The sequence below is a fragment of the Pithys albifrons genome, chromosome 3 (assembly GCF_047495875.1).
Source record: "Pithys albifrons albifrons isolate INPA30051 chromosome 3, PitAlb_v1, whole genome shotgun sequence".
In the NCBI taxonomy this organism is placed as follows: domain Eukaryota; kingdom Metazoa; phylum Chordata; class Aves; order Passeriformes; family Thamnophilidae; genus Pithys; species Pithys albifrons.
In genome coordinates, this window is record NC_092460.1 from 68,018,714 (window position 1) to 68,043,789 (window position 25,076).

Here is a 25,076-nt window from a genome sequence, read left to right on the forward strand (position 1 = left end):
CCAGAGCCTAATGGCAATTTATCACTTAAGTCACCCTGCTGAGAAGTTTTTCTTTAGGTTTCCTTTCAAACAATTCTTTTCTTATTTTTTTCTCAGCACGTATTAGGCAACAGAATCTGTTGTCTTTTATCCTTCTCCCTTTCAATCACTTTATCCAAATACATTTTCTGTGAGCTTTCTGAGGAAAAATTTCCCCTTTTTTGACTATTGTTGGCTGCACAGTATTTTGTATGAATAAACTGCTCAATGCACATGTTCAAAATAAAAATCCTATTAAACGAAAGCTTCCATGAGAAAGATAATGTAATTAGCTGTCTAAAAACAGCTACCATCTCCTACAGTCCAGCCTTGCAAGAAAATTATGCTTATTTCCCACCCCCAGCCTCAGTCACTTCCCCTGAACAAGGGTTTAGCCACTGAACTGCTAACAGCTCTTTAGGCACCTCCACAGCTGGATTTGTGGACCTAGGCTTTTGTATTACCAGTAAGATGAGATGTGATTAACAACACACACTTGGCAATAAAAAGAAAATAAATTGACACGTTTTTTAGAGTCACTATTTAGAGAACAGGTCTCCTTTTAAAGTCTAAACTTTAAATTACAGTCTTTAACCTTCAGGAGAGGACTCTTACTCTTTGCGGTGTAATCTCACTTCCTCTCAAGTCTGTAACACTCTGTGTCACTAGCCCTCAAAGCTTGTACTGAAATTCCCCTTCTCCCTTTGGTCCATGAGGAAGTGCCTATTGGGTGGGCTGGTAAGAGGCAGGCTGGAGCTGTGCATAGTGCCTGAGTAATTACTGCCCTAATTCAGCTTTACTTCATTTGATGATGGATGTCTGCTGACTTGGTTTAGATTTTAAGATCTATTTTTAAATACTGTGGAGAGTGTTCAAGACAACAGATGATTCCCTGCTATCATAATTTGTAATACAATAATTTTATATGCAATAATCTACAGGTATACAGCTATTGATTAAGTTTTCATTAATTTTCATTTACAATACCCAAATACTTCGTAGAAAACCAACATTAAGCCTGTAAGAATCTCCCTTCTGACCTCAATGAGATCAGGATTTCATCTTTTACCTTTCATAAATGCTTCACTGAGTTCTTAGGCTGCAAGAATAACATTCATGACCATGTGTTACAAATGGTGCCCCAGTGAGTCCATTGTAAGAGATGCATCCTGGATAATTCTATATGCTTAAAAAATATCACTGTCCCTTAACTCTTAAAAAACCCTCAACTTAACAGAAATCGTGAAGATGTAACATAGAAAAAGTACATTTTACACAGCTCTTAAATCAGCCTGCACTGACTGTGTCAGCTCTCCCATTCAGACACCAGATTTTTCATTCAACAGTTCCATTCCAAATATAGTCACTTGCCTAAACATCTGTGCAGTGGAAATAAGTATCTGTTGAAGAAATAAAATTGATTTATTGTGTGTACTCTTAGCACTGCACCAAAATGATGACTAGTAAAAATTAAATCTAAGTTTACCAGACAGTTAAGCTTTAAGTTTTGAATTTTTTTCCTTTGCATACCTTTGGCATTTCAAATAGTTCATTGTACAGTCTGGAATCACTTTTCAGTTTGTGTGATATTTACCTTCTCCGAGTGTCCTCTGCAGCAAGTCATGTTTTGCTTGGAGTTTTGTGATGAGATTACTACCTTCAAGATATTCTCTGAATTTCTGTAGAGATGCAGATGAATCTATTACTATGTATGATACATAAATTTCAGGAACTTCTGCATAGTGTTTACTTCAGGTGTTTGGTCTGTATCACATGAATGAGGAAGCAACCAACATACCATGAAATAGAATTGCTCTGTTTCCTGCTGGTTAGCTCTCCTTTTTGCAATGCTAGGCTTACTCAGGTATGTCTCAGAGACTGTTGACTTCACAGACTCTGTAGAGCGACTGTGCTGGAAACACTCAGACACATCATAATCTTCAATGGTGACCATATCTTGTATGGTCTGCAGGGTAGCCTCTGTTGTTTTCTTAACCTGATATTAAAAAGCACAAATTGCCAAATATATATAGGAACAGTGTAGAAGATAAATATATATTGAATAGCTTAGAAGAGAAGCTCATTACTCATAGTAATTCCCTGGCCCATTCCCCCAGCAAACTGATGTGTAAAGGAGAAAAGTTACTATAACAGACATCTATGTAACAGAATGACATGATTAGGTATCCCATCTAGTTGTATGCTTTACCATGGTCCAACCCACAAACACAGATGTACTCTTGTGATGGCTTTGTACCACACTCAAACATTTGTTTCCTGAAATTAGAAATGAAATGATTTGATTATGATCCCTAATCTGGGAGGCAGTAGAGATGATACACAACCCTGGAGGGTCATCTCTCCTAAATGTGGTGAATGAGTTATACTGAAAGTGTATATCGAGGGATCTGGCTGCCAGAACAACATGTTCTTCCAAGACAAAAAGTAATCTGTGACCCAGTCCTGTGAAGTGCTTGTTATCATGAAGAGCACAGCAATGTTCAGACTGCAGAAGAGGAATTCATAGCTGAAAGAGTGCTGAAGAAAAAACAATTTATACCAGCCTTATAGCACTTCACATGACCTATGGAGCACCCCTATGCCCTCACACCTCACTTCACTGACAGAAAGAATCTTTCTCCTTCCTTTTGTCTTTGTTACCTTGAGGTATATTCTGAATGCACGTCGGGTTTTTTTTGAAGACTACTGAACATGTCTCATGGACTTGTATACTTTGTTATAGACATTCAACATATAATCTAGAATGAGAAAAACTGGAATCCTGAAAATTTACTGGTAAAGTACATGAAGAAATGAATGTTTTAATTTAGGAACAGATTCTCATTTAAACTGAAGGACTTTAACATTGCCTTAACTCTGATAGAAGTGCAATTTTTTCCCATTGGGAGGCCTTTCTTAGCTGCCAGAGCAGGGGAAAGAGAATAGAATAGTTTTTCCATTTTTTACCAAAAAATGCATCTTATTTTGCTAGGTGAGCACTTCCCATCACAGGCATTCATTACTCGTGTTTATGAATAGATATAGCTGAGAGCCTACGAGATCTTGACTCAGCCACCACAAAAGACCATTCAAATTCCTTTGTACTATCGAACTGGCAATTTGAGGACAGGACAGAGGGTGGTCCCAGAAGACAGTAACTGTTCTCAGGGGCTTTCTGCCACAAGAATTTAAAAATATGTGCTCTAACTAGTTTACACTGAAACATCTCCAAAACACAGAACTCAGTAAAGTGAATGTATGGACAGGTTAAAAATGAAGTTTCCAAACCTCTGTAAAGCAGCTGAGGATCTTCTTTAGCATATTTGCCAGTATTTGTTTTTTGAAATTAAAACTGCTTATAAAGATTTGTGACATTTCAGGGTCATTTGCATAATTTGACAACGTAGAAAACACTGCACCTTCCTTCAAATGGTGTTCAGTGCTTAGCCCTTACAGACATAAGTCTTACCTCCTCATTTTCAATTTTGAGTGTAGCCAATCGTGACTGTAGTTGTTGATACCTAAGCATAAGCTCTGCTTGCACAGGCTGCTGGGCAGTGACCTGGCACACCTAACAAAAAATCAGAAAGAGCTGTAAGATGCAAGTAATTAAAAGAACCAGTCAATAGTCTTTGGCTGCTCTCCTTAAAACCAGGTGAATTCCTACCAAAACTATTAAAACCTAACAAAACAGACAATAAAATGTGTCCATCTGAATTTAAAGTATTTATGTGTTAAACAGTGTGGAACTGCATACCACATCTTATGACTACAAAGCACAGCCTTGTTGTGCAGCTGCTCTGTGTTGCTTCTCTATCACACAGAAATGCAAACCCTGGAGTTATCTTCAGAAAAAATGAACATACATGGGTGATTCTGCATTCTGCTCTGCTACTGGCCTTTGGTGTAGCAGAACAGGGCACAACTGGAGTATCCTGTATGTTTGAAATCTCCAGATGATAAAATGGGGGAGGAACAAGGGGAAAAGGCTGCATTTTAGCATGAATAATTTGGAGCGGCTCTGCAACTGCTCTCAAATAGCACTCACAAACTCTTATGAGTGAGGCAGGTAGTAAAGGCATACAGTCACTACTTAGACAGGTGCTGGGCTGAGAACAGGTTGGCCACCAAATTTGCAGCAATGTCATTATGAGTAATACACAATATAAGTGGTTTTTACATAAGAAGTTTGAAGAAACAAGACAGTGCTACCACTTTTGCAAAATGTTACTGCTGATCCCCTGGCTCTTGGGCAGCAATATCAGATTTTACCAAACATTTTGGAAAAGGAAATAAATTCTGTATCCTGGTATACAGAAACAATCACTGTGGGAATACTTGTCAGTGCACAGACCTCATCACCCATATGAGACTGGAACTCAAATTTCATTGGTGGGCAAAAAGCAGTGGGGTACATTTCCATGAATCTCTGCTTGTCACTTCGTGGCTCCAAGCTGTCAACTGCATTTTCAATGATGTCTAATCCCTCATGCCTGGAAGTTTCAAGGTTATATTCTGCAGAAAGGTATGTTCTTAGGGCTCTGTTCAGACTAGCATGGTATCCAAGATCGCAACACTAAAAAACAATAAAAGGAAAACGAATTTAAAAGGAGGAACATCATTCTAATATCCCAATCCAATTATAACTAAAATTTTCTGTCCTGAAAATTTTCTGTCTTTGAAGTATTTAACAAAATACCTTCTAAATTAAAATACACTACAGGGGGTAAAGACAGTAAGTATTTAGTATCCTCATTCTGATGCAAAGATTTAAGGACAGAGAAAAGAGATCAAGTGTACACATATGACAGTTTGGTTATCAGATAGAGATGTGCATGTATTGTATTTACATAGAAAAGGTCTGGAACTCCACACTCAAGTGGGCCTTTCAGTATAATTTGTAAACCTCAAATCACATATTTAAATCCACCCTGACATAACTCTGTCATGTAAGTTAATGCCAGCACCAAACTGAACATGAAGTAATTCCTGCTTCACATGTCTGTGCCCAAACAAATGCCTTGAGGATAGGCAATCCATCTAAAATGTTTTGATGCAACAAGAATGGTCTGACAGCCTTTCCCCTGATAGTGAAAATGTATTTAATGTAAACACTTTATTTCCAATGCTTATACAGAGGCAGCAATGTACAATGTTGTGTATCATGTTACTAAATAGAGGAAGTCATAATTTATGTGGGGTTTTTTCCTACAAAATGGAATGTAATTGAAACCTAACTCGTAAAACAAAATGTTGTGTTTTTTCTTGAATCTTAAGCATCCTCAGTTTGCATTATTCATGTTTGGTTAATATTTTAGAGAACACTTGAATATATTTTAAAAATGTCACATCAGTAGCACATCAACTGATTGTTTCTGTACTTTCTTCCCCAACATCACACAGTAAATATCCTCAGTTTCTTCTCAGTGAGCCTCCAGGTAAGGGGAGATGTACCTCCAACCTCTCTGTCCTTCAGTAGTGGCCACATCAGGCAGCTTGCAGTTGCATACAAAGCAACGCTCTTTATCTGAACAGGGAAGATTCGTCCCAGTCAGAGGTCAGTGTTGGTCAGGTCAGCCAGAGAGCACTCTGCTTTAGAGCATCCCTCAGCCCCCAGCCACTCATCCTGGGTACCCACCTGTAGACTGAAATCATCTGCCCCTGCATGGAGTTGGGTAAAGAAGCAATTTGAATTCAGTTCACCGCAGACTACATGCAAATATGCACTGTTTACGTAAGTACCTCTCTCACAGCTATTAGAAAGCCTTAGAACTCCTGGGATCATCTCCCCCCTCTTTCCTCTTATTTATTTAACAATGGAGACAAGATAAGACAGGGAGACAGACAGACAGACAGACAGAAGCACCCACTGCCTGGGAAGGAGCTTTCAACCTATTTATCATACTAAAACCCATGTGTAGAAGGGAAAGAAACCCTTCACACCTTGCCTTAGGTGCCATAATGATTAATGATCAAACTGCTCTCTGAAATCTAATAACAGAAAGCTGTTTTATTCACAACAAAGCTTACAGAAAGACTAAGCTTTCAGTCCTAGCAAACACTCAAGGTAGTGACTGCAGATGCAACAGTGGCTATCCTGAAAAACAGTTGCTGAAAATGAACAACAGACGTCATGTTCAATCAAACATATGTTAACCTCTCTCGTTTGCATTTATAGACTGGAAATTTGTGTTACACTTACTGGAACAGTCACTCAACTTTTATACTAAAGTGCATCCATATTTCAAAGACCTCCAGCCTAAAAAATATTGTTTCTAAAAGGAAAAGTCTCTTGGTGTTTTTCTCTTGTTCTATGTCAAATCAGATCTCATATTTAATTCACTGTCTTGAATGCAAAAGACAGACTAAAAGTGCTGATAAGAAAGTGAATTGGGACAGATGTTTTATTTCATGTGCATTAGTTTCAGAGAGACCTCATGGAAGATTAAACTGAAAGGAAATTGGAAAAAGAGGGCAATGCCAGGTTTAGCATTGCCAACTATCCATGTGTTACAAAACTACAGCCTGAATTTTGGCTCTAGTGGATTAATCTGAGTATTACTAGAAAGCTTATTGATTTACAGTGAGAGTTGTGTGGTGTTGCACATTGTGACAGTGTGGGTTTCTGATGCAGCTTTTTTCAAGCTGGAATATAATACTGCAGCCTTCATGCTGTGACATTAACTTCATTGTTTAACCCTTAATCTACTCAGTCACTATCCCCATGATCATCTTTGGCAAGTGATGACAGGTGAACAGGGTAACAAATACAGCCTCTCAAACAAGAAGTAGGATTCTTCAAGTGAAGTGTAGTATCCTGCCAGACTAAGGCATTTTCTTGCAATGCCAATGCCAGCAGAACAAAAAAGAATTAAACATGCCTGAATTTGGAATTTTGCTTCAATGATTTAGGTCAAAATCAAATTTGTAAAAGTAAAGTTATTTTTAAAAGCAAAACTAAACACTCAGACATCACAACTCTTCTGCCAGACCATAGTCCACTTCCTACAAAATTTGGAGACGATCGTATTACCTGGGGAATGGCTCTACCACAGTACCAATTCACAGCTACACAGAAAGATATGTACTGTTTTAAACTACCAGTGCTAGTGACAGGTTAGAAAGAGAGTTGTCTATAATGGAGACAGCACTTTACATGTCTGTTCCTTACTGAGGCTAAAAACTTAGCCTCTGAACTGCTACCCTCACCACATCCTCTCTGATCATGCTTAGAAAAATTAATCACCAACATTTCTGGTGTTGCAAAAAAGTACCTATGTATGCAGATACACACACACATGTGCATGGAAATTTACATGATTTTCAGGAAAAATCTGTAGATTTGTACAAAGACTTGTAAAGTTTAAGTGAGTAACCACACTGGTAGCCAAAATAAATCTGAGTCTTAGAGGTTCACTACTCTGCACCCCAAGTATACAGGCTGGATGGCTGATGAGATCTGCCCTCTCTCTAGGGGGCAGAGAGATGAGATGTCAGTTGGGGCAGTAAGACAGGAAGATGAAAAATAAGAGAATGAAGTCATACACTATGAGTTTGATTGCATTTATGGATTCATTAAGACTTTTGGTTGAGCAAAGTGGAGGGAGATCAGTGATACATTTGGGATATGTATGCAAAATTAATTTTGGAATTTGAATTTTATTCTTATTTAGAATTAAATTGGAAGCATTCTCAAGAGAATTTACTGCCTTTATTGCACTCCAGAGTATATTTAGGCTTGAGCAAAACAAACTGCAGTGCTTAGCACAGAGCTTCAACCAAACCAAGCGGCTCTTCATTTCATTTAATTTCATTTCAGGAATAGTAATAAAATTCTAATGCCAATGGAGAGAGGAATTAAAAAAAAGTCTTAACCCCTGAATAAGTCACTTCTAAGCATCCTGTTACTCAGATATCCACATTCAAATCAAAGGGATCTGGCTGTACATATCATATTTATGAGGACTTATGTAATTAAGATTGTGAGCTGCACACACCCTACCCTAGTTTTAAACTTGGTTCTATGAATGATTAATAAAGAACCTTTACAGAATAAACTAAGTTCACAATAGCTAAATGTTCCCTAACTTCTTCACTATCCAAAGCATGCAGACTGCAATTAGAGATTCAGAAACTCTGTTTTAAGAAACACCAACACATGAATATTTTATTTATTCCAGCAGCTGAACTACACTCAAACTGTTTTGATCACTATTTCCCAGCATTTCTCTCCAGATCATATGAGTGCAAGGTAAATCTGAGGAAAGGTCCCTACTTTCCTGCCTTATACTGAGATAAATTTAATGACCTCAATCACATGGAAATCTCCAAGTAAATGAGAAAAAGTATGTGCCATATGGACAAACGCTGGTAGTAACAGTCAGATTAGCAGCAGTGTGTACTCTGTCACATCTCTGAAACTCAAAATCTGAAACAAAAATGCTACATACTAGATAAAGAATACTTAGTTTAGTTAAAAAGCAATCTTTACTGCTTTTCACAAGATAAAAAAAGAGAAACAACTAATTCAGTCCTCCACTTGAACCAAATAACAATCTAGTCAGCAGAGAAGAAATATTCAACAGAAAATTCAAATTCCTGTAGTACAACATGCAGAGGACAGAAATACACTGTGCATATCAAATCCTGTTTATCTCTCTACTTCTTCCCAAAAGCTGATCTCATCCCTCAACTCACTAAATGCATTAAATCATCCAGTTAAGGCTCCAGCAATATTTTTATATTGCTTTTATCACAAGAGCTTAAGATGAGCAATGCATCATCAATTTAAGTCAGAAGCCCTGAGCTCTGTTGATGAAATGAAGGAGTTGAACAGTTCAGATCGAGTTCATATGAGGAACTGCAATTTAGGATTTTTCATATAACCCTCATAAATGGAAAATGCAGTGGAATACAAATGAAAAATTTGTATTTTTTTGGTAAAAAGGAGTAGTTCCACAAACCTCCCCCACACTGTTACAAAAAAATTTATTGAACAATTTACTGCATTCCTTCACATATTTATCCCATTTTTAGCAGATGTATTTTTCAATAACCTAGGAAAACATTCAGTTTCATTTATGGGCAACACCAACAGCTTGGGGAAGGCAAAATTCTTTCCATGTTAACTGGAACTCAGACACAGAGGAGAGGTAATCCTCTTCTGTACAGGCAGGAAAGCACGGAAAACCAGGCAGATAAATGACAAAATAGAGGGCAAAAATTGAAATTGCCACCACTGCTCTGAAAACTTCAAATTGTACCATGACATTAACAAATTACAGAATGAGATAGTCTGGACTGTTGGAACATATGGCCACTGGAAAGCATGTCTCACATTCCAATGATACAACTCCAAAATCTTGCCAAGGATCTTGCATTTACAAAAAGTTTCCATTGTCAAGTGGCAAACATGCTGCCTAAATACTGACACTTTCACAGCATATTCTGATTAAACACAAATGTCTGAAAGACACTTCATTTAAATAACCTCACAACTGGATTCAGTTTGCTCTGAAGCAAATTCTGGTTGCACATGTTTACAGTCTACTCTTACAAAACAGTGACGCAAAGGGCAGCTAGACTTTCTGTTTGAATTCCATGGGAAAGAGTAATTTCTAAAGCCATTTTGCAAAAAGAATGTTATTGTGTACATTGGTCCATGACTTTGAAAAAGCCACACAAAGTAGTTATAATTTTCCTGCATTATTAAATATTGTAGAATATATATTTTTATTAAAGACTAACAGTTAGGAAGCTCTAGCCTTCATGGTTGTGTAAATACCTTTACATACACTAACTCCAAAGAGTGCTGTCTCTGCATGTGTGTGCACAGAGAGCTACACTACTCCTGCCCTCATAATTCTTTGTAAAGCTCCAGGCCCATGGTTCCTCCTCTCAGCTTTCACTGCTACAGAAAACCCTGCAGATATCAATGAAATGGTTAAGAATCAGATGAGTTTTTCAACCTGATAAAATTCTGACCAAGTAAAAACACACACTGGAGACATTCGCTGAGAAATGTGAGCTCCAAAAGGGAAGGCAGGAGGTAAGACAAAATGAGCATCTTTCCATCTTCTGAAGGGGGGAGGGTGCTGAGAACAAAATGAAAGGGACCCTTCCTTCCAGCAGACAAGAACTCATAAAGTTCACATGTATCAGACATGCCCTAGCAAGAGGCCAAAAATCCATCACCCTTTTAGCAGTAGCAGGAAAATCATCCATTAGGTAGAGTCAGCTTCTCACTTGGGTGGTACCCTAGCAGGTACACTGCTTGTCCTTAGTTTTCTGCCCTGATCATCAGGATCCTGGTAAACATTTTCATTGCCCGGGCAGGCAAGATGGGTGGAGCAGGTTGTGCAAGTGCACAGGTGCAGATAAGACAGGGACAGGACACAGCAGAATAAACCAGAAGAGATCGGAAGAGATAAAATGTGCAGTAGTGAGTAGGAAAGGAATAAAAGAGATGCTAAAATAGAGATGGAAAAAAATGCTGAAAACACAAAAAATATTCATTGTCATCTTTTACAGGAAAGCAAGAAAGAAATGAAGCAAAATCAGGAAAAAAGTTCAAATGGAAAACAAAAAAGTACTAAAAAAATCAGGCAAGATTTTATAAAATAACAGAAAAAACAGAAATGACAAAGAAAACTGACAGTATTTAGATGACATATAACAAAACACATGCATGCATCTATTTCAGTCTATTCATCTTAAGAAGGCATTACTCCCTTTATGAAGCTTTGCTTCTCCAGTCAGTAAAAATGAGAAACCTTGTCAAATCCTGCATTAATTTATGCTATATCAGAATCCAGAGCTGCATGAGACTGTTGTTTACTATTGTAAATAACATCTGTTACTGTTGCAGTAGGAAGCACATTCAAATATCTAGGATTTCATATGAGCCACAGGGGCGTACCCGCTAACATAACCCTACATTGCTAGTGAATGAATATTCTTGAGCTCGTGCTTGTTGTCTCCATATTTTCTCTATCACATACATAGTCAGCTTATGAAGAGTGTGGGGCATGGCAGAGTGCAAGATGCTCCCACTGCATCATGTAAAAATATCAACAGTACAGGTTCTGCAGACCAAATGCTGGCACAAGCCAGCATCAGTGTATAGCAACATCCTTCTAGGATGTTCTCACAGGATTAACTTACTGAAATTCAGTAACAAGTCTGTTGAGAGTACAAACAATGGGGCTGATACAGTGGCTAAATAAATGAAACTAACAATTTTGAAAACATGGAAGAAATGGTTCTTCTGACTTAAGTACCATTAGATGCCCATTTAAGAAGCTTATCTTGTAAAAATATTTACAGCCCGGAAATTCTTTAATAGTACAAAATGGAAATTTCTAGGTTTTTTTGTGTTGTTCCTGACATTTTCTATTGACACATGGGGAGAAAACACAATGTTCTAATTTCAAAGGAATGGGTTCAGCATCTTATTGGCACTTTACTTTGTGAAATATAAAGGGAAAATCTGCTGATTATATCACACAACGTTATAAATAATAACTGCACTATAGGCAAACCATATTGCTTATATGGGTTGCAATATTATATGGGTTGTATTCTCTTTAAAAATAAAAAAGTATTATCCCTGAACAGAATAAACATAAAAACAAATGCGACAATACTTACATCAATTAAATCCGAAAGGTCGTGAATGTAATACTTGAAAACAGAAGCATTAGTTGCTTCAAGGGTGAGCAGGTATTCATTACGGGCCTTAATAGATTTCAGCTTGTTTTCAGAATATTTTGCTTGACGCTAGGAAAGATGTTGCATATTAATGTATTTTAATTACTTCATTTTGGTATGCAAGAGAAATTCAGGCAATATTCCTCCTTACAAGAAAGAACCTTAATTGCAAGCCTCTTGCACATACAACAAATGTAATACAAAGAGAAAACTTAGTATTTTGTTTCAAATGTGACAAACCACATAGTAAGAATTACCCTGGGAATAAACTATTCCCTCTATGAACTGCAATTATGTCAAGTTATCTATAACCCACTGATTGTTTATTATGTGCAGCTTATTTAATTTTATTTCCCAGCTGGACTTCTCTGTCTAATATTATGCCAAAAAATGTCAAAACCACACTGAATTTACTTTAAATGAAGCTAAAAAAAAGGACTATTTACTTTTTCCTTCATTTTTTCAATCTTTTTCACAGAGCTCCGCCTCTGGTGCCTTTCTTCCAGTCGAATATGAAAAACAGGATCTCCTGACCTCCCAATCTGTTTTTCTTCCTGCTTCTCTGCCTCCTTCAGTTTGCTTTCTGCACTGATGCTCTCCGCATGATACATGTGGTACGTTTTCATGACCTGCAAAAGACAAGAGTCAAAGGAGAGTTGGAGAAAATGAAAACACAAAGGTATCTACAGAAAAATCACAGGGTCTTTGAGCAAAAAGTTCTCTTATAAACATGGACCTTGAGTAAATTTCTTTGTCAACAGAGACTGAGGACTTCTGGTTGCATTTTTCTTTCCTGATTTATTTAATAGTATCCCAACAGGGATTTTTTCTTTCACTGCTGATAGGAAAGACTAAAAGTCATTCTTATTAAACTTTAGGGTTCTTGTCTTTGAATGAAAATCTGAAAAAAGAGAACGACAAAACTAAATCTATATCAGTGCCATATCTAGCTCATATATTACTAGCTTCAGGGGTAAGTTAACAGCTTGGCTGTGGACATCAAATGTTTGAAAGGAGAAGGATCCCTTCAGTACTGAGGAAAGGGGAAGAAATTAGAGGAAATGGGAAGCTTTGGTCTGGGAGCACAGCCACAGCTAGCTGGATGGCACATCCATGGCTAGTTCCATGGCCTGGAGAGAAGTGCATGCCAGCTGCACAGCCAGCAGATTAGACGCGACATAAAGCCAGCTGAAAGCTGAAGAAGAAGCTGCCTGATAAATAATTTGTGAAGATGTTTTCATCATAGCCCGACAGTTAATACCACTATCTTCCCTCTACACACATGCTGGCTCTGCAGATGAGAGAGCTTGGGTGGCCAGCATGCAAATACATGCTTACACAGACCACAAAGAGGGACAGGGGCTGGTTTAACCCAGTCCTCCCTTTCTTCTTCAAGCAAGAAAAACCTCAGCTCGAATGTTCTGTAGTGGGCAGTAAGCAACCATAACTCCCCCACTTCTGCTGGGGGAGGCTGTCTCTGCCCACTTCCAGCAAAAAAAGCTTCTTTCCACCTTTCCTAGCTCTGTTTTGTTGTTGTTTGTTTGTGGTTTTGTCTTCTTAAGTTTCAAGCATTGAACAAAGCAGGAAGGCCTCCACTCTTCTTTGAAGGGTGCCAGAGCTCCCCAGCAGATGTTATCTTTGGGTGGAGGCCATGCAAACTACTCACATCTCCTCCAAAGGACACAGCCAGGGAGGAATCAAAGGCACTGTTTGCATGACCCACGGAGGAGACAGACTGGTTTGGGAAGCTGCCCTGAAATATTCCCTTGGGAGAGGTGTACTTTTTGTAACTGAGTAGTTAGACCAGTCTAAAGAGCATCCACACAGGGAACACTACAGCTAGCTACAGCAAATTCACTGCAGCACGTCTTAGCATGAGTCGACACAAACCAACTACACACTGTGTCAGTGGGTGGCTGAACTGATGCGCGTTTCAAGTCTTGTGCAACAGAAAGACAAGACGCTTTTGGACAGCTGCAATATTGCATAACCCATGTATGTTATGCACCATAACTGTGTATGCCACTGCTTAAGACTGATGCTATCTTGCTGATGAAATAGCATTGATATTAAAATTGAAACAGGCAACTCTTCACTAACTTCCTGTAGTAAGGTAAAACAGTTGGAGACGGCCATTAAAAAGTGGCCCTGTTTTTATTTTTAGAAACATATGTTTACAGCTCTGTGGTGAAAAAATCCAAACTGCCTGGAGCAGTACTTAGTGTTATTGCTGGTGCTGCTTTACAGCACAGCTGTGCTCAAAGGTCCAACCAGAGCGCAGAGCTCCCTGCCTGAACACTGCCCATACCCGCTGGGAACAGCTGCTGTCCCAGCAGCTCACAGTCTGCATGGAGGAGGCAAAAACCTGAAGATAGACAAAGCTGGGCTAGGAAGAGAATGCAAGCCCACAGAGACAAGGTCTGCAAGGTTCCCATCTTAACCAAACAGCACATTCAGTCTCCTATACCCTTCACTGTTCCAAAGACACTGACTCCTAAAGCTGTCAATAGTCAATGCCCAGGGAGTCCAACTCATATGGCCACAAGGAAACAAAGGAATTACACTAAAAAAGAAAGGAAATGCACTTCTTAAAGAAACAGTTTATAAAATAAAACAGAGAAGCACAGAAAATGATATGGTTCTTACTAAAAATTATGGGGAAAGGAAATTGAAAGCAAGGTTGTGTCCTTCTCTTTTGGTCTTTCCATTAAATTTTGGTTTCTTTACATAAAGCTGTAGACACTTGCTTTTATTTTTTATCTTTTGCTCTGTGTCAGCTCTAGATACTTTTTAGTTGGTAGGACAAGGTTAACATGTATCTTACACCTAGAAAAGTTATTTTCTTTTATACTCTGCCTGCAGAGGGAACAATAATATCTGAGTTTTCTAACTGCATCTCAAAGCACCTGACTAAGTGGTGAATCAAGGGTTTGTTCTGCTTGCCAAAAGAGTAAGCACTGAAGTTTTCTAAACACTTTTCTAAGTGCCTGGGGGACTAGGCCTAACCATCCTCCTGCAGTGGCTGTGGCATTTCAGCTTGCCTCCTTGTTGGAGAAAATATTCCTTGGGAGGGTACAAGTGCATCACTACCTGTTCTCACCAATGTCTCCATGCTGACTTCTTTAACTTCACATCACTGAAAACTGTTTCTTCCTCTCACTGCTTGCTTACAGCATGTGCTACTGAATCCAGGTATCTCACTCTACACACTGATTGAAAGGCAAGTTTTGTGGGAGAACTACATGGCACTCACATCCATGTTCTCACAACAAACTCTACACAAGTTATTAGTACAAATGATTCACTAGATAACTAAAATTGAAAAGGAAGTCCTCTCTTTGGCAGCATTCACAGTCAAAGTCTGTCCTACCCAAGCCACACTGGCTTAGAAATCAATAGACTGTACAGAGCAGTAATCTGCTTCTGACTCCTGTCCAGTTTGTTATGTTGATAGCACTGCTTATCTCATGCATTAGTGACGTCATTATTTTTCAAGCCTCTGGGGAAAGCTTTTTCATGATTTGTCAATGTTTTTTAAAACCTGATATGGCAGCAGCTAAACTTAACTTAAGAAAGCATTAGAGAGACACATATGGAAAAACAAATAGCAGTAAGCTAAGGAGTTGGCCTCCAAGTATTTCAGTGCATACTTCCTCAACAAATTTGTTTAGAATTTGCATGCTAAGTTGCCTATATGATTCTTTCTCTTAACCATCTTTTCACCTTGGAGTTTTTAAGACTGGTAGATACTGTTAAACACAGTAAGAGGCTAGCCTACTTCTTGTAAATAGACTTATTGTATGAAGAGTGCTGGCATCTGTAGATCTCCGATCTGTGAATATGTAAGAGATTCATAGATCTGCTATTCAAACTACAAATAATCTGATGAAATAAGCAATAATGCTTCTCAAATGTCCACCAAACTGTTGAACTGATAGACTATCCTGTGAGAGTATCCATCACTGAACTGACTTTGGTTAGTCCCCAAAGTGCTTATTGATCAGTCGTCAAGTATGCATTGAAAAGAGAGAGCAAGATTGTACTTTTGCAGAGGAACTGTCATTACAACATATGGTGCACTTCTCTACTGTAGTGAACAAGCATTGTTAAATGCATACTAATACCTTTCTAAAATTACACGTCAAGGTTTCTCCTATTAATTTAGCAGGTTTATTCTGCAGAGTCAGTGATGCAAAACCTAAGATTTCTGTCAGATAACTGCATCAGACTTTAAGCCAATGAAAAAGATTACAGTACCCTGACTATGCACTCACACTTGTAGGTGACAGACTGTTCACTTAGTGGTATAAACATCTCATTTAGTGTGCCAAAATTTCAGCATCTTTCGTAAGAGCTCAGTAAGTAGGCTTAGGGTAGAAGATAGCACTTATCACAGGGAAGGGCACATTAGAGTAGACCCTAGATAATTATTTTACTTAAACCAATGATTGTTATCTGCACAAATCCATCAACAAGTCAGTAATTAGTGCTGTACTTCTGTGGACTACAAGAGAGGATTGTTCTCATAGCAAGGCACTGGCTTTCCTTTTCTACCTTCATACTTTTTTCCTGGAAAACATCTTAACTCAATGTAAGACTGAATGCTACAAAATTAAAATATACTGAAATTACCATGTGCTCCCAGGTGCTTTATTTTTATAATGAAACTGCATAACTAGGAGCTTTTCCATGGTGTTTCTCAGGAAATAGGCATTTTGTGGAACAGTAGCTCATCCCTGGTGCAATTACCATGTTTTAATTGTTTCAGAATTGTCTCTGCTAAGTTGTGAGTTCTTATCAGAAGGTGAAGTCACAAGGGTTTCACTAAATTGGGTTAGTTAGTACTCGACACAAGAAATAAGTAAAATCTTACGCCAATTTTACCACATCAGTGGCCTCTAGCAGTTGGGTAGGCTCAGTATTAGCTGCTGTCAGCATCCTGTTCACTTCCAAGCCAAACACTGATGTGGTTTTAGGAATTGTCACTGATATATTGCTAACAATACACAATTACTGATTTCACCTTCTCAGATCTCTGATGTGCTACAGTAAATTGAACTTTAGCTTTCTACAGAGAATTCTCTGTTATTTCTACAAAGTAAAAAAAATCAGGCAGCAACTACCTTGAGAAATAAAACAACCAAGATTTTTAAAGAGTAAGATAAAGCAATGGAAAATGAAGGGCTGCTGTGCCACTTGCTTTTCATTTTTCTGAGAGCTTTACATTTGTGTTGCTTGTGAAAAGCATGATGCCATGAGGATTAATTTGGAAAGCCAAATGAGAGACATGAAGATGTATTTTTATGAAATACATTACTTTTCTTTAACATTTGCCCTCAGCCTTATTACTGGAACAGCTCTGTACTTTTAGCAAACTTGTGACCTCCTGGATTCCTTTAGAGGACATTTATGAATATATCCTGACCCCTAAATAAATCCAGTGGAGACCCCCCTCCAATACAAGAAAAGAGTCTGCCGACCTTCTGTTTCCTACCATTCCAAATCACTCAGATGCCAGTGCTATATTCCAGTGCCTTATCTGATAGTGCAAGGGTGTTTTAGCTTCCCAGAGAAATGGAAAGGGAGTGTGCCTGGAGAGCCTTCTCTGTTGCATAGCTAATCTACTGTAAAATCAATAATCTGTTGTCTCTTCAAGTCAATCAGTCAGTTCACAAAAACCACCAAGTCAATCCTACAGATTTCAGTTTGACCAGCTTTTCTTCCTGGAATTGCCAGGAAAAACTCCAGTCTTTGGCCGCACAGAACTAACTGGGCTCCTCTTTCCCCATCTGCCCTCACTCAAAAATACACCTCACTGCAATTTCAACAGCTTCTATCTTTACATAAAGCACAGGACTATTTACTAGCCTACACTGGCTGATAGCGCAGCAGTGAGAGAAGTAAGTGAGGAATGCAACTGCTGGGAACTGGGAATGTTGCAGACATGAAAATATTAAGTGGTGGCACAGCCAGGGAGAAGCCATGCACAATGAAATGTACTTGCCACTCATAGTTTACTGAACTTGCAGATACAGAATGAAGCTTAGTTATTCAATTGTTTTTAGCATGATGTTTTCAGTCATAATTTTAAAATCAGTGCATCAAATAGTCAGAATTGAAAATACAGAGTCTTAAAATGCATTTTCACTAGTCAGAAAACATACAAATATTTAACGCAACATAACATTACCAATATGTAATGTGACATTTCCAGAGATGGAAAATGAAAAGGTAAGGTTTCCCTTACAACATTCTGAATATTAAAGCAAAGTAAGCCTGCTTTGCTCACAGGTTCTAAGAATATCATCTCAAGTCAGGGTTCACCTGCTTCTGTTTCTTTTTTTTTCAACAGTCCTGTATATGATGTGTAGTTTTAGTGAGGATGGCACAAGCCAAAGTCAACAAAAGCTAAGTTATTCCAGGGAGTAAATGACGACCTATGGTACAAATGTCCTATTTCCCTGATAATTCCTAGTAGCAGAAATGGAGAAAAAACCTAACTACATAAAATATAAGCAAGGAGAAAGATCTCTTTTTTTGACACTTCACTGCAGTTCGGAGCCTGTGCTTTCTAGTCTCTTTCTCAAAAGGCAGAAGGTCAAACTTTCACAAGTGAAAATACATCTTTGAGCAGCAACTTTTTTAATTGAAAATCTTCATAACGCACTCTTAGTGGAAGGTGGCATGTCACTTAAATTTCTCAGTGATTTCTTATTTTCTTCTCTTAGAGCAGTTTCTTCTTTGCAAAATCTACAGGACATTTTATTGACTTCTTTGATTTAAACCCTGTCAAAACCAATGGACATAATGGCCTCATAGAGCAGGGTGTAGATGTGGCCCTATGAACAAGTTAAAAAGGATTTTCTGAGGCAAAAGTACAATGCTAGATATTCAAAGATGGGTCCTGAAGTCACCTGTTTTTTTCTGGCATTTTCTATGACACAGAAGATTAAGACATTTGATAGAAGATTTTCACCAGAAGAAAAGTCAGTTACTACTGATACTTTACGTTTGAACTTATCCATTAAAAATATCCAGACCAAATCAGTGGCAAATACTTTAAACATCCTGTTTATTCCTGATCCTTCTAGATAGACTGGTTTTGCGATATGGTGCTTGAGAAGTCTGCAAGTTTGGTGAGCCTCAGGTCTGACTGGCATGCTAGAGATGGGAGGCATGTTAGAGGTGGAAGGTAGAACTTTTCATCATTTGGGTTTGAAACAAGCATTTAATTCAGTCCTTGGTCCCACAGCATCAGAGAAATCAAGGCATGTACCCTCTGAATTGTGTGCCTAATGAGTGCAGTCTTTAACTGAAATATTCAAGGAGTGACAAATAAAACATGTAATTTCTTTACACTGACCATACACCTGTGCCTCAGAACAAGTACTTTAACTTTTAGTGATTTTCCTTCTATTCTCTCATTCTCTTCAATGCACTTTTGTGCACAAACGCTTGGTTTTTAATTCTTGGTTTTTAATTTACAGACCTTTTTTGAGAGATAAGGAATGATGATAAGAAAAACCAGGTTATAAAACCCTCTTCATATACACTAAAAGCCTGCTACATCCCCCTCACTCAAAGGCTTTAGAGGTATTTAGATTCCAATCAGGCTTCACATTTTAAGTTATACTTCATGAAGGCAATGAAGGCACCATTCCCTACTAAAAAATCAAAGCCAAATAGTAGGGAGAGCTTTCACTACTAGCATATTACTCACAGGCTTGATTTTTTTTTTGACACAATGATTTATCTCATAATAGCAACACTGCATTGTTTTTCTTTTAATTTTTTCCCTCTATAAATCAGGGCAAACCAAGATCATGTCTCCTTTTTTTAAGTGATTGAGAAATGTACTGGCTGAAGATTAGAATTGCAGATACTTGTTTTGGTAAGGTCACTCTGATCTTGTCCTGTACACAGTTAATGGCATACAGAGTTGAAAAGCTGTGCATCTGTCTAGATACTGTTCTATCTTTATGTACATAAGCAGATATAATACACAGATATGCTGATGAACATTTTAAACATGCAAGCAGTGAAACAGATGCTACTCTGCACCATATTGTCACTTCAGTATGTGTGGGTTGTATCTAGCTAAATGTGGACATGTACAGCTGACCAGGTCCTTTGCAATCAATGAGAAGCTAGACAATTGAATTAACAGTATGGATAATTTAATCTAAAGCAGATTCTTGCATCTGATTAAAGGGGTCTCGTCTTCTCATACTAGTTCCAGTGACTATAACTGGAACCCAGATAGTAAGCTAAGATATTTGCATCTACACTAGAGATGTCTGAAAACCAGGTGAAGTAAATTCCATCTCAAGAAACCATCTTGCAGCAGTAGCCTGACTCAGATTGTGCACAAGTTCAGAATTTTTATTAACATCAAAAATATTCCCATTAAAAAAAATTCTTAAATTCTGAGAAAGGAATTAGCATTCACTGGAAGCCGTAACATGGAAGTTAATACCTGAATAAATCTCAAACCATCAGCAGGAAGATGTAGCACTAGTGTGAAGAAAAACAGTGAAAATACCAAAGTCCAGTCCTGCAGATTTTCACTGGTGATTCAGAAAACTATTTCAGCACATGCTTCACTGTTTCCCTATCCTGGGAGCACAGGCACTAATCCCAAGCCTCGCCAGGCACTGGAGTTATGCAACTGTTTAATTGAAACAAGACTGTATCTGCAGGGCTTATTCACCACTGCAGTGCCACTTGTGCAATGGCTCCGGTCGCTGATCCCCTGCAGCTGTGTGAATTTGTCTGCGGAGATCGCTACTTTGCAGAAGCTGAATCCCAGCATACTTCACTGACTACAGGCCTGAGCCAAGGTTTGCAGTATTGCACCCTACAAAATCAGTGGTGGTTTCACACAAAAAAAAGCCTCAAAGAAAACCTCTCAGAAAAACAACAAAGTGGAGGTTTAGGTAGGCTTTAGGAATCTGTGTCCATAACTACAATTCAGAAGAACTCAAGACAGTAGGACAAGACTAATTTGGATCTCCTTTTTGCCACTGAAGTTGTTCCTGAGTTCAAATGTTCTTCAACCTATCCACCGATGGGTGGAAAATCTTTCCTAGGTCAGAAGAAAAACTGTCAAGATGTATAGAAGTAATGTTTGAGCTCTGCCTCTGGAGAGGTGATCACTGATAACTTCCTAAGCTTCCCTAAGGTCATAAACTGCTCCTTGATATAAATATTGTGAAGTTTTTTTATGGTCCTCTAAATATTGAGCATGGGGAAGGGAGCATTCTAGAGATTGTTATGCAGGGTACTAGAGCATGTATGTTTCAAGTTCTTCCAAAAGAGAATTTAGATGCACAATTTCCTCAACCAGCAAAAATCAACATGCTTTTATAAGACGTGGATATCATCAGTTTCTCTTCACTCTTTAGCTATATTTAAAACGTTTTTCTCTTGCTTTTTTTCTTTCTCGGAACATATCCCCCTCAAAAAAGGGTGGGGAAACAGTTATCAAGGTAGACAAAACATTTCGCAGTAACAAGTTGTGTAGATGTGTTTCAAATAAGAAAAGAGGTTCAGACCTAAGTTCTCTCAGATTTTCCTGCGGGTTAACAGCAGTTTGCCAGAACGTTCAGAGTTTTTTTCTCGACCTCTCTAAATGGTACAGAAAGCCTACAAATCCCTCGGTTTTCATTATTTACTTATCCCAGTCAGGGATGGGGAAGGGCACGTAAGTAACATTTAAACAGCACAGCACTGGATCTGCAAACACCTATGATTTTTTACTGAGTGTAGTCCATGAGTCATAGCAAGCAGATGCCAAAATGGACAAAAACATGGCAGAAAAGAGAGAAGCTTTGCTCTGATAAGCTCTGAGTAGAAATGTCTAATTAATAATCAACAAAACTTACAATACACTTAGCTTAGCAGAGTCTGGGGGGAAAAAGGGTTGAAAGTAAAGAGTAATCCTAGAAGCATTAGTATATGTATTTAGTCTAAACAAGTGAGTAGTCTTTCCAAAAATGCAGTTTAGACTTGTGTAAAAGACAAAAATAAACATGTCCATTGGGGGTAACTTACTTGATAAAAGGCCACTAAGCTTATAGAAGTAGTCTGATATGGAATTTGTATAGGATAAGCTAAGTAAGTAACTGTACTTACTGTGTATAACTCGTTAAGTACTTTCATTAAATCTTCGTGAAGCTGAAATGAAATCTCTTTGCTCTGTAATTAAAGAAAAATAAATCAGAAAAATGCATGTAAAAACTGCAGCACACATTTGATTCTTGATATTCGTACTCATTGTTCATCCTGGACAGTGAATGCAATGTTGCTCACAAAGACCATTCTGACAGAATTACAGTGCACTAGAAAGAGTGATTCAGGGATGCAGAGGTAGACAGATAATATCTGGACAGGGGCTAAAAGGACACCCAGAAGTAATTTTTCCCATAAAGCATCAGGAAATTAGGTGCCAACAGAAAAGGGGAAGTTAAAAATAAATGTTTTTAATGGAACAAACTGTGTACTGCTTTATAACTGCTATGATATATACAAAACCTATACCATGCAGAATGTGATACTCTAGCGGGACATCCTGTCCAGTTTTAGGATAGTCTTTGTTTCTCAGCACATGTAACTATCTAAATATTTATGCAAGAAATAATTGTGGCTCCTCTTTGAAACAGATACCCAACTGCACAATATTCCACAGAGTGGGTTGCTAAACCAGCTTTGTTTAGCTTTTCTGGACTGTGTCTCTATTTTCATTCTGATCTAGAAAAAAAAGAAATGCTTGGCCATAGTTATTATCAAAGCAAACATGTCAAAACAAGAGTATTTAATTGGAGTCTTATTCAAACATACTTCTTTGTTAGTTGTCCACAGCAGTTCAATCTGATGAAAATTGTGGGAACTGTGTAAGAGTTGAAGACATTTGTATCATAGCCTTTGGAAAACAGCTACAGAACAGAGCTACGGCACTTGACAAACAGCCTGACTATACTTCTGTGATGCTCAGCATTGCAACATCCATGCTGGAAACATCAATCATTTTTCTCTGTGAATAAATTGATAATTAGTCTGGCTTCTAAAAACTCCAACTTCATGATAGATAATCGCCTTAGCTATGAGAAATACTTTGTATAGAAGCCAAAGGAAAATCCTCAGGGACAACTCATCTCCAAAGCTGCTAACATACTTGGCCATCACTAAAGCACCTGCAGGAATAATGGTTGCTGAAGCAGAATTTCCAGCACAACACCCACATATGAGGAGGAACTATGCCACACATCCCACCCATGGTGTCCTCCGGAAGGATGGAACAGACACATACAGTAGCTCGAACAGAAAATTTTGTGGGGGTTTTTTTCCTCCTATTCTTACTGTCATACACTGGGCAGTAATTTAAGGCACATGTCATATCTCTTAGCAGTATTCACTTCAATCCTTATATGCAAGATGATTTGTCACTGACAAGAAGCTAGGAATACAATCTAGGAAACAGTACAACGAAATTCTTGTATTTCCAAGGGCACTTGCTGTAGTACCTAAGGCACAGTAAGACAGCTGCTCTGAAGCTGAGTTACACAGAATTACTATGAACCCTTCCTCACTGCTTGTACTTTTCGAAGTCTGGTATTTTTCATGAGGTATACATTACTACTGAAGTATCAAGATCAAAAGGCTTACTCCTTCCATTTCTTTGCATATAAGATTATTTTCATTTAATATTAAGGACAAAACTTATATAAGTAACAGAACACAGAGTGCTTGTGAAGAATTGGAAAACAACTGCAGATTTGCAAGCTGTGGTAGGGAAATGCAGTAAAAGCTTTAGCAAAAAATCTGAATTGCTTTTCATTGCTTTACTTTGGCACCCTGCCTTTAAAAGTCAGCAGTGCAGCTCTAACAGTTTACACATCTCTTCAAAGCTCCAAGTGGAGGCCACCTGTTTTTTCTTGGATAGCTGCTTCTACAGTGCTGAATGTGAGTGGTCTGTTTCTTAAATTACTTAAGCAGAAAGAAGGGCAAAACATACAAATAAGATGTTTGACATTAAGATGAAAGCATACACGGATGGGAGGAAACTCTAGATGAACTTCAGCTTCAAGCAATTTATCCCTTTCAACTGTTGGTCACAGCCATCTCCAGGCTGGTGAGAAGCCAAGCCCTACATACAGCAAGAGCAATTTTAAGACAGGATGCCTTACCCTGGTAGTGCAAAAATTTGATAAGGTGAGACAGAAAACCCCAAACCAATTTTCTCTTTACCTCTTGCAGATTCTGTTGCAAGTAAAGCACACAGCAGATCATTGAAGGATGGACCTTAGTTTTCTGCTCTTAATGTAGTTACGCCTTAATGCAAATAGACACCAGATGAGTTGAGGATTTGGCGAATGACCACTATTTATTAGGGCCCATTTCTTCTCTTTGCTCCTTTAGAGTTTTGACCGGCACCAAAACACAGGAGGTCCAGGCCTTAGGATTTACTGGCCAACATGCACACATGATCTTTTCCAGGGCAACACAGTGATCAGTGGAAAATTTGAAAGTGAATGGAGTAGATCACAGTGGAGAGAGAGATGCTTTTAGAAATAGACAATAGGCTTTAAAATGGGAAGCAAAAAGAGAAGGAAGCAGGTGATCAGCAAAAAGAGTAAAAATTGGGAAGAGACAGCCTAGCAATGCCACAAACTCAATCACAGAGGAGTCATGCTTTCATCAATTCATCTATGGACTCCAAGCTGCAGAGGGTGCCTGCAGTGATAGATAACATGTCAGCTAATGTATCTTTCTGATGAAAGCTTTTGTAGGAATTGTCAAAAAGCTCCAGGAAATTTGGTTAACCTTAGCAATATAGAAGGGAATAATTTTCAAGAACCAACACATTTTATATTAGCATTTAAGATCAAGAAATACTGACTTGAGTGGCAAGCGATACAGCTTTTAGTGTATAATACATAGTGTGTTAGAGCATCAGCTAAGAAGCGCAATTATATTCAGTGGTTAATGGCTCTCCTATTTCTTTTTTATGCTACCTATTCCCTGCAGTAGTTCAGCATGTCTGAGTGGTGTGCTCCTCCAGGAGCCTGTATTCAGAGTGGCCAAAGAACAGAATGTAAGATGCAGCACACATTTTCTTGGAGCTGAGTTGATACCTCTAATCAGGCTATTAAAACCTGACAAACAATCAGAGAGGTGCTTCTTTATTCACTACATCCCAGAGAAATGTACTAGCACCTGTTGACCAAAAGAACAAAGAACATACTGTATGTGCTACTAATCTGGTCCAAGGCATTAACAGACAGTAGTGTATTTTCCTCCTGGATCACAGCTGTGCACAGACAAGGAAGTATACCTAAATCCTGCTTTCA

At 38.3% G+C, this 25,076-nt stretch overlaps 1 protein-coding gene across 4 annotated transcripts in view; it reads right to left on the minus strand.

Annotated features, from left to right (window-relative positions):
* Window positions 1-25,076, minus strand: part of SRGAP1 (SLIT-ROBO Rho GTPase activating protein 1) — a 136,338-nt gene that overhangs the window by 37,157 nt on the left and 74,105 nt on the right. For all 4 annotated transcript variants that reach the window (XM_071552311.1, XM_071552309.1, XM_071552312.1 and 1 more), the window contains exons 4-10: window positions 21,862-21,924; window positions 12,174-12,356; window positions 11,668-11,796; window positions 4,373-4,594; window positions 3,488-3,589; window positions 1,817-2,014; window positions 1,613-1,697 (exon numbers count right to left, since the gene is read on the minus strand). In XM_071552311.1, the coding sequence (XP_071408412.1) occupies window positions 1,613-1,697; window positions 1,817-2,014; window positions 3,488-3,589; window positions 4,373-4,594; window positions 11,668-11,796; window positions 12,174-12,356; window positions 21,862-21,924 (982 nt within the window). The remainder of the gene's footprint in view (window positions 1-1,612; window positions 1,698-1,816; window positions 2,015-3,487; window positions 3,590-4,372; window positions 4,595-11,667; window positions 11,797-12,173; window positions 12,357-21,861; window positions 21,925-25,076) is intronic.